Source organism: Terrapene carolina, unplaced genomic scaffold (genome assembly GCF_002925995.2).
Source record: "Terrapene carolina triunguis isolate 2854851 unplaced genomic scaffold, T_m_triunguis-2.0 Scaffold149, whole genome shotgun sequence".
NCBI lineage: Eukaryota > Metazoa > Chordata > Testudines > Emydidae > Terrapene > Terrapene triunguis.
Window position 1 is genome coordinate 68,379 of NW_020664500.1, and position 10,900 is coordinate 79,278.

Consider the following 10,900-nt stretch of genomic DNA (forward strand, 5'->3'; position numbering starts at 1 on the left):
ACTCTCCAGAATCCTGAAATTATTTTGTCTATTTTGAAAAGGACAGCCTGCTATCAACCAACAATATGACAGAGGTTCACTGAATTCATCATCACAGCTATGTTATCACGTTTGTTTAGTGGGAAGTCTGCAGATCTTCTGGGCCAAATTATACTCACTAATACCTGTGTATAGCCAGAATAATTCCATTAAAGCCATTTGAGATACTCTAAATTTACACCAGAGCTGGGCCTGTTATTAGCAAAGGCAAGACTGAGGATCAGAAGAGGCTGGCTGTGGCATGTCTGAGATGAGGAGCTGCTATCCCTAGAGGAGGCAATCTCAAGCAGAAGACAAAGGACCTCTAAGAGATGTCCAGAACAAGAGAAGTGGGATCAAACCCAAGCCCAAGAGATCAAAGACTTCAACGCCCTCTGAGAGAGAAGCTGATTGAAGGGTTATCTCAGATGACAGATCCAAGAAATAATACAGCTGAGTGAACCATTGATTTTTCAGTTTTGGTGTCTGACTGAAAAAATACACTAAAAAAAAAAAGGTTATTTTCTAACCAACTGATTTTCCCTCCCATTTTTTCTAGACAAAATGAAAAACCAATAAATAAATAATTGTTCAGGTCAGACCAACCAATTAGAAAATGTTGATTCAAATAGACATTTCATCTTGTAATTTTTTAAATTATTTCCACATTTTTGAAATGGTTGTTTTTCCAGCTGAAATTATTTGCCAAATTTGCAAATTGTTTTGGTGCCTTGACAAATGCATGGCATGTTTACTATCTGCTGAAATATTTTTGACCAACTCTACCTACACCCATTAGCTGCACTACTCTAACATATTTTTCCTCTGACACATGTTTTGCCACTGGAGTGTTTTTGTAGCTGTCTGCAGTCTAGACTCATCTGTTTTTGCAGAAAACATCTTATTCTTTTGTTAATGCACAATGTTAATGTGTGGTGTATTTGGTGCAGAAGCAATTTCATCTTATGGTTACAAGAAGCTTGATACGTTTCTAACAATATTGAATATTTCATCGTATTGAGCAAATCATCCCAAAAACCTCACTAAGATTAATTTGCATTCTATGTCCATATAGGATTCTCCAGGCACATTGTCATTTACATTGCAATTAGGGGATATTGAATTGCAAAATGAATTTCACAGGTCACACAGTTTAAAGAGGCAAAGTAATTGTTTGGTCAGCCTTCAGTTACTGAGAAAAAACACTAAGAAGCAGTATAAAAGTTGTGCAGCAGCCCCCCATTATTAGACCAGCAAAGGCTATATGTAATTATGGGTGAGACGGGATTAGAAAATGGAGCATTCCATTTTAATTAAAATATTCTCTATAAATTATATTTAAAGAGCTTTACATTTCTCTGAAGGATGATTAGACTTATTTTCCACATTTACTGTTCCCTAATTATTCCAAATCACAAAACTTATATATGATTCTATAATATTTTTATTTGGTTAAAAATAATTGAGAATATAGATTCATTTCAAGGAATGGATGGTAAGCAGGGAATTCTGAAATTGTCACTCTATTTATGGTTTTTGCTCCTTCACTTTTAGAATTTCAAATCAAGATCTTTTTTAACAAAGTGTGGATTTAAAAAAAAGAGAGACATCTTATAGGCAAATACCTCAAGAGATAAGATGGCTCCTATCATTCACAGGTATGAGTCTTTTGCCCACACAAATGGATTTCTCATGTCTGTCACTTGTGTGTGGCATATTTTAGATGCTCATTGTGGGAAACTGGATGGTTCAGATGTTTGGCCAGGGGAGATGGAACCATTCACATTTTCTGCAAGATACCTGTCCAACTATAGCACTGATCAGTAACTGAAAGTTTGTGCTATCTAATGGCTGACAAATAGCCTATTGGATATATAATATGTGGATCGTCTTTGTTAAACTCCAAGTGAACAGGTCACAAAACCCACCACAATGCTCTGGAGTCAGTCTCAGATGAGCGATCAAATTACTCTCTGATCCCTGTAGCCGGGAGAACAAAAGGATTCTTCATATCTGTAGAATGTCTCTTTCTTGACATAAATATCTGAGGCCTGTCTTTTAGGGACTGAAGTCTTTCCTGCATTTTCATATCATAAATATTAACTAAAAACCTCACACAAAAAACTTTTAAAAGCCCTAGTTTTCGTAGCTGCAGGACACCAATTAATGAAGAAAAGGAACACATTTCACTTGAGAATTACCAAGTTGTGTTACTGTAACAGTGGGGACTCACCCCTGCGGCGCCTCCTGCTGGTGATGTCTGGGAATTAGCTTGTTCCAGCTCCGGAGCGCCCTCTGCAGGCCGGTGATCTGCCTGTCCTCTGGCCCCCGTGTCCCTCCCTGGACCCCGGTGCCCTTTTACCTGGGATGTTGCCCCCTGGCAGTAACCCCTCAGTCTTAGGGTTTCCCCTCCCCAGGGAACCCCCACCCACAATCCTCACCTCACCTCAGTAGAAGGCTACTGCCAGTCATCATCTAGCCCCCCGTTCTGGGGCAGACTGCAGTATCAGCCTAATCATCACTGGCAAGGTTAGGTTTGGACCTGCTGCCTTGGCCTACCCCGAACTGCCCTCTGCAACCCCCATACCCCTTGGCCTTCTGCCTAGGGCTTTCCAGGCTGGAGCTCCCCAGCCCTGCTCCACTCAGGTACCCTGTCTCTAGCGCCCTGCAGCCAGGCCCATCTCCCTTTAAGCACAGAGAGAGGCTGTTTGGGTTCCTGGCTCACAGCCTTTTTATAACAGGCCAGCTGGGCCTGATTGGGCCATGGCCACAGCTGAGCCCACTTTCCCCAATCAGCCCAGGCTTCTTGCCCCAGCCACAGCCTTCTTCTGGGCTGTTTTAAGCCCTTCAGGGCAGGAGCGGGGTAACCACCCCGCTACAGTTACCAATGATGACAAGGAAAATATAATGCAGATCTGCGTATGCTCTAGAAAATGTATATCCTTCTCCAGTACCAATAATTACCTTTCTACTGCTGTAATGTGGCTCCCTGTGGCCTGATCTGTGCAAAAAAAAGTTTTCACTAGTCATAATAATAAAGAAGATATAAAATTAATACCACAATGGCTGCTACTGTATCATGGAAGAGGATAGGATTGCTACAGAATAGTGGATTTAGACTTGGTTGGAAGTAGAAGGATACTGCTAAAAGAGAATCTGCTCACAATTTTCAACAACTTAATATTTGCTACTTTTTGTTTCCCTGAGACAACAAAATTTTTAAGCAATAATTCACAGTTTCATTATTTGTCTCTTACTCCTTCTTTCATGCCCTCTCTGACTCTGTTTTTCAGATCCAGTGTTAGCAGTGAGGAAATGTAGTATTCTTTCACATTCTATTCTAGTCTACAAAACATACCAAAAGGCCCAGAGTGGAGAGATCTGTACGCAGTGCATATTATAAAAAACACTATTAGGTGAATAGCATACAAACGTGTCTATCTATCAAACTGGACAGATATACATACGTATCTTAATGTAACTCTAACATGACGTATTTCACATACAAGTCAACTGACAAGGGCCAGCTTGTGCTTTTGGGTGATGATTCTGTCCCTTAAGTGTAACACAGAAATTACTTTAGCTGGGAATACAGGTGTCCTTCATTTTTCCAGTTGTCTCATCCTTGAAAAGAGAGAGTTACACTATGGTTTATGGCTGAGTCTGATGCTATTTGAAGTTTTTCCTAAAGCCCCAGGTTACTATGTAAGACTTTTAGAAAAAGGTTTCTAGCCCTCCTGGTTGCAGAGGAAAGGTTGAAAATATTAAACTTAAAGGCTCATAACGCAGAAGGCAAATAAAGAGAACCCTAAACATATTATTAAAAAAAATTATGATTTTAAAGCTAATCTAATAAGTTTTTGGATCTTGACTCATGATTTTTGAATGCTTGGGGTTAGCAATACTGCTGTTGAGAAGGGAGGGCTTTGTGAATTTCAACTAGCTTTGTAACTTAAAACACTCATATATTTTGAGAGTCTGACAAACTCTCAGACTTCCAAAGTGTTGATTATCTGGCTATATTATCTGAGAAGAAAAGTCATATTCAAATTCCTTCCCCAAGAGAAAGGTGTAGTTGGGTACTTCCTTTCTGGCTGACTGGTTTGGAACAAAGAGTTCTTACAACATTTTGCATATACATGTTATGTGTTATAATGCCACCTAGCGGTAAGAGTGCAACAGGAGTGGAGTGAAGATAGTTGGCATGAGTTTGCGTTTGTTCAAGTGCATGGATCCAGATTCCCAGGAGGATTTTACTAGAGAATTTTGTCTGAAGATGGGTGAAAAATTAAGGGCCGAGTCTTATAAAAACTTACTACCAAGTGATTGGAATAGTCCCGTTGAAAGGACGAGTGAAGTCAGTGGGGCTATTTCTGTTTGTTAGGCTATGACCCTGATTCAGCAAAAGACTGAAGCATTTGCTTAAAGTTAAGCATATTCTTAAGTACTTTCCTGAATAGGAGCCCTAGAGCTTGATTTTCTGAGCTGGTGAGCACCCATATCTCCCACTGATTTCAGTTGGAATTACAGGTGTTTGGCACCTTGGAGAATCAGGACCTAAATCTGGCAGTGTTTGCAGGATTGGAGTTTACTGTTTGAAAGGGAAAGGAATGTATTAGGTGCCATATGAATGTCTTCATAGTAGCGAACGTTGCTAGTGATTTTCAGTGTCAGTTGCTAGTCTAACAATGTATTTTAGACAGCTGTGCTTTCAGAACCCTTGTACATTAAGTTCTGTTAAGAGATAAGAATAGCATTTTGTGCTGTCTGGGGCTGTCTTACCCCTTAGTCAGCAGGAGCTGCTCAGTGTCCTCCTGCAGCCTTCTTCTGCTGGTAGGGCAGTTCGCTCTCTGGCCAAACTAAAAGGTACTCCCCTTCCAGGGTATACAAGTCCAAACAGAAAACCGCACCAGTCAAACACAGTGCTGGGCTTCAGAAAGAGTCCTTTCCATTTTGGTTGTGGGGGTGCCCATTCATCACTTTCAGGAGGCACCACTGATATGTAGGAGAGTTCTCAATCTAACTACATGCTACGTCCCCAACACCCCAACTAATGAAGCAGTCATCTGCTTCAGCTTCAAACATCCACTTCATTCTTCCTACACAGGTTGTCTTGTCTGCTTCTAAGACAAATAAAGTAAAGAAAAACATAACAGCCATAGCTGTGAGACTCAGTCCAATTGTACAGTCCTCTGACAGGACTGCAGTAGTCCTCATTCCAGCCCCCTGTTGTGTCTCAGTCCTGAGACCTGCTCAGCTCTGATGTCTCCTCAGGCTGGGGAGAGGAAGAGCTGGACAATTCCTGCTTTTTCCTGGTCAAGACCAAATGTTGGTCGGTCTTCATGCCCAGAAACTAATTAAGGAAACTCTTTCCTTAATTAACAAACCCAGCAAGTTTGACAGGGTGTGACAAAGTCTATGCTTGGCTCCCTTTGCAGGGAATTAACCTGCTCTGAATAATCCAGCAAGGGGTGTGGTCACCTCATCACAGTGCATACTGGGTGAAAGTTTCCCCTATGCAGAGGGCCAGCAATAGCCTCTGAGTCACTTAAATCACATTTAGGCCATTTCGAGAATTATGAGGGAGTCAAGCCGTTGGATGTAATGTAACAACATTGAGAGTCTCCTACCTTCTGCTGCATTCAAATGGTGAGCTGCATTTTCTGTGTGTCAAACTAGATTGTCAAAAAAGCATCTTCCTCTTGGATTGTAATTTTGATTACACATAGGACACATTTAAATGTATTTTAATGTTATATTCTTCTTTTGACCAGATACAGCGCTTAAGGTCTCTCTTATAGCATGTTGCAGTTTTCCCTAGCTGCATGGAAAACTATGAAAGTGGTTAATGCTCCAGGAATACTCTGCATGTTAATGATTTTTGTTATGGAGCATAAGGATCCATAGGACATAATAGCATTCAAGCTTCTACGTGACAATTATTTCAATTAATTTTAGTACTAGAGTAAACACACATTAGGAGCCATGTCATCACTAAAGGCTGAAATCACATAGGACCATGGACATTATGCACTGCCAGTTATTTACATACAAAAAGGGACAAGAATGTACCAATAAAATGATGTAGTAAGAGTGCTCCAAGCTTGCATCTTAACTCTAAGCTGAGAACTGTGATTGTTCCTAGAGAGAAGAACCACGTGATGCTGGTTCATTAGCAAAGGCTTTCCTCATGCTTAATTACACAGGAACCCCGAAGAAGGTACATCAACCAGCCATCTGAGCACCACTCATTAGCAATAGTGCTATTACATTCAATGCAACTTAATTCCTAATGAATGAACAATTACCTTTAAGTTTTCATTAGGGAATTCAAGGCTGAATCTCTCTATGACAAGGAGAAAACAACTGTCAAGAAGCTCTATTTTTGGTTACTCTTTAGGGGAATGTCCTGTGTGCACAAAGCTGTTCAGAACAAACTGTGACTTTTTCTAGGTTGTGTGGGGACAGAAGAGGATTTTCTCCCTGACCACAAAACAAGCAATACTGCATATCCCTCGGTATTTGAGTGGCTGCTTTAGTACATGGTCATCTGCACCAGTAACCATCGACAAAAAAAGAAGCACTTCTTCCAGTGCAGTGTACCTGGGAGATGACAATACTTCAGGTTAGTACAGAAGCATGAGAGAGAATAAATAACTATACAGGGGTTTGTCCCTAGATGGCATATTATTTGAACAAGAAAAACAATGACACCTATTCAACACCCTTCCCATCTTTTGAATATACTTCGCTCATGCCAGACACTGGAAATGTTATCACCTTGGTAGCCCTTTGTCATCCAGTTGTGATCTGCGGCTCTGGATCTGTTACACTCTATATGCCCTTGCGATTAGACTAGATATAAAACTTCCTGAGCCCTGAATTAAACTCCGGGGCCCTTAGTCCATTAGTAGATCTGGGTGAATTTCAGCAAATAGATTTTTTTGTCAAAAATGTCAGTGATCCAAAACTATTTGAGAATTTGGGTCAAATTTGACAAATAGTAAAAAATGATTTTTTTAAAAGTTGAAACATTTTCATTTTGACCATGTCGAAATGTTTTGACATTTTGTTTCAAAACAGCATTTCAAATTCAAATCTGAGCAATTGAAAAGTATCTGAAAACAATCAAATCCAAATGAATAACTTGAAAAAAAAATTATTGCGAGTTCACCAAAACATTCCGGTCAACGCTAAATGAAATGTTTTCAAGTTTTACAATGAGAGGGAAAATTAAAATAAAAAAATTGTTGTCAGTTTGAATTTAACTCTCCCCCAAACCCAGATTTTTCAGTTTGGTCACTGAACTGAAAAATCCATTATTTATTCAGCTCTACCAAGTAAGTCAATTGGAGCATTTCCATTGCTTTAAATGGACTTTGGAATGTGACAGAACGTATCATGGGAAAAGATTAAAATTCACAAATAATTAACATTTCTGAATTTGAACAAACTATGTCATTCCACTTTCCATTGTCATACATTGCAACACAGTCTTCGTTCTTGTTATGGTTTGGTTCTCCCGTGTTCCAGTTTGTGTAAGTTACAGGTTCTCCATTCAGATACAGAAATTTGCCTTCAGTTTGCACATTAGACATCCCTAAATACGCTTGTTCTGAATCCTTCAATATTTCTCGCAAGGCTGTGTTCTCAGCATGATTGTGTGGACAGGCAAGTGCACCTCCAGCTTTTGCACACAGGGATTTTCCATTTTTAAAAGAATCTTTTGTGCCCGTTGACATAAATGTTTTCTTACCAACACTCTTGACCCACCGCAAAGAAAAAACTAGAAACAAAAGAGATCATTAAAATGAAAATTCTACATGCGTTATGGGGGAAGTTCATCTCACTGTAAGAATTTACCCACAAAACACTAGGCACATTAATTGCACTTTGTAAGTAACAAACGACACTTATACAAATAATGTGACTTCTGCCAACGTTATAGATGAAACTGTGCTAGCAGCAACTATTTGGAAACAGAACAGCAGCTAGCTGGTTTCTTGAATGATTTCCAGGACAAATATGAACGGAGATTTTTTAACTGAAAAACCATGTTATAAAATTGTACTGCAGAGAAAGGAAGATGAATACACAGTAGCATTTCCCTCTGTTGCACTAAAATGAGGGAAAATTCACCTCGGGCATATATGGTGGAAGAGCTAGTGAAGACAGGGAACTTATACTTTATTCACTGTGTCATCTAAGGCTGCTTAGAGCAGATGAAGACAACCCACTCTCAGCAACCAGTTGAGCTCTTTCACCCAGGATGTCCCTATGGCAATGATGTCTAGGACCCTGTGCATTAGTGCTACCCTCACTGCTACCACCAGTGCAACTGAGCCAGTAGTAGTGCATGTGTGGGAGAAGGCTGTACAGTGTTTAAGCTGCTATTATCACCCCTTTACTTGCAAAGATTCCCCCCTCCCTCTCCTCACCCCAAAAATACAATCATGTAAACATATCTCACACTTTTGGTGTCTGCTAATGTCAGCTTGAAGAGTCTGGATGTTCTTTTCCAAAGCAGTTACTTGTCTTTGAAGAGCATCAAATGCTAAGAAAAACAGTTGGGGAGTCATGTAATAAATCATTTCAAAATTACCATACAATCATTGCCTTTGGACTGGCCAGTTGCCTAACTGCTACCGTATGGGTGGGCGGCATGATGCCCTAACCAGGGGTCGCCAGCTCCAAAAATATTCACAACATGACTACAGCTGGGTGATAACTGATTTTTTGGTTCACTGGCAGTTTTGCAATTAAACAACAACAAGAAGAACAAAAATAAAAAACAAACAGATAAATAAACAACCCCCACATTTTGTGAAAAGTGTGTTATTTTGATTTTGAGCTTTTAACATTTTTAATGAAATTGAAGGAAAATTTAAAACAAAAAACCTGAACTTTCTTTTAAAAAGTGTCAAAACAAAACATTTCAGACTTTTTCAGAATTTGTTTGTTTTCCCCAATCAAAATAATTGAGTGAAATTGACACGGATTTGCAAAATGTTTTGGTTGACCTAAATCAGCATTTTTTGTTGAAAAAAATTTTGGATGAAAAATTTCACCCAGTTCTAAAAATAACATCTTTGCTTTCTTCACTGGGAACCCAAACATCATTTCAAACTGGGTACTGGTACACACACTAATCAGATGGGGATCTTCTCTCTGTCACTGGTCACCACTTCCACTTAATCACAATCAGTCATCTGTGTGTGGGCATAGCTCTAGGGATTAATTTTTTCCAGTTAGAATATATTTTAAAGTGTGTTTCTACAGAGTAACAAATGTGTTCCACACAAAGATGGAAAGCAAAGAGGAAACATGATTGGGAAGAGGAGCAAAAGGGGAAAAAAATATCAGTTATCTTAAAAGAGGAGGAGATAAAAATAACACATCCCCTAGAGTTTCCTCTGTATGCAAAGGTGAGTCGTGTGAACACATTTCAGGGAATATTTCCATATTCCTTGGGTTTGTCCCCTGTTCTCCTATACAGTACTTGTGCCATGTCGATTACCATTCATTCTCCCCAAAGCTTTGGGAGAGCTCTTCACCCCCAAATAGTGATGAAAAGAAATACAGGACACTGCCATGAGCCTACCAAATTTCTCCATGCAAAACGTGACAACAGATATTGACCAGAATACCTGAGTCAGAGAGAGTCGACTTCTCACTTGCACTTTCTCCCTTTTGTCCTTTTTCGCCTTGTGGTCCTTGATCTCCTTTTGTTCCCTGAGGTCCTGCCTTTCCAGGGAAACCCTGCAAACCCCTCAGTCCTGCTCCTAGTATTTGGTTAAAAAGAAATCAGTTAGCAAAAAAAAATATTTTGATGAAAAATTCCCAACCAGCTCTACTGGGATATTCAAAATTGGACTGGACAAAGCATTCAATAATTCACTTTAGGAAACAAATCTGCTGTGAGATCTACAAATGAGCTCTAACTTCTGTTATTCTGTGAGAATAACTGTTAATCAACTATTCTTATTATAAATCACATATACATGGAATAGCATTGTAAATGCATTACAGTGCTTTGTAAACATGGGCCCTGATCCTGCAAGCTGCTCCATGCAAGCAGATCCCCACATCTGTAGAACACCTAGTAGAAGTTAATGAGGCTCTGACTGGGCACAAGGACCTGCCTGCATAGAACAGCCTGCAGGGCTTCTGCCAAAGCTAGAGGGGAAAGTGAAATTGATGGATGCTTTTTCTCATGATGGGGCATAAGAGCCTACTTAAAAGCAGCCAGAGGAAAGAGAGAACATTTAAAGTTCCAAGAGAGAGACAGAATCAGAGAAGGACCCAGGGAAGGCAGAAGACAAAGGATGATAGCCCCAAGGGGACTGATAGACGGGTCACAGATATAATCTTAGTAAATGATTACAGCACTTTACCTTGGTCTCCCTTTTCTCCTTTGGGACCCTTTTTCCCATCTCTTCCATCTCTGCCTGATAAACCATTGGTTCCAGGAGCACAACATTGAATGACTGGGCATGCATTCATGTTCTCTTCATGTTTATTTATATCCACACCTGATGACATCATCAATGCCACAGCCAGAACCAGAGCTTTGAAAGGCTGACAGAGATGCATTGTCAAGCCTGTAGATCTGTGACTAATAAAAAAGGAATAATCATATAAGCATCTGTACGTAGGTTGTTCTATTGTCACTGTGTAGGAGATACACAACCGAGGTCAAGATTCTTAGGACCTGGTTCTCATTTGCACTAAGGCCCCTTTACACCACACAAGCATTGTTAAAGATCCTTAAAAATAATGATGGCAGGATAGTAGTGAGGGGAGATTTCTGAGAGCTATTTGGGCCTTGTTGATTCATATTGTGAGCAGTGATTGGGGAAGGGGAAGATCTGGAAGTTCAGTT

General features: G+C 39.9%; 1 protein-coding gene across 1 annotated transcript; it reads right to left on the bottom strand.

Moving 5' to 3' along the window:
- Positions 1–7,122: 7,122 nt before the first annotated feature.
- On the bottom strand, positions 7,123–10,618 carry LOC112113707 (mannose-binding protein-like). The gene is made up of 4 exons (XM_029912016.1): positions 10,413–10,618; positions 9,666–9,800; positions 8,489–8,572; positions 7,123–7,804 (listed from the first exon to the last, which is right to left on the bottom strand). Exons 1-4 carry the CDS (start codon positions 10,609–10,611, stop codon positions 7,431–7,433), a joined length of 792 nt encoding a protein of 263 aa, XP_029767876.1. The 5' UTR covers positions 10,612–10,618; the 3' UTR covers positions 7,123–7,430.
- Between the last annotated feature and the right edge of the window lie 282 nt (positions 10,619–10,900).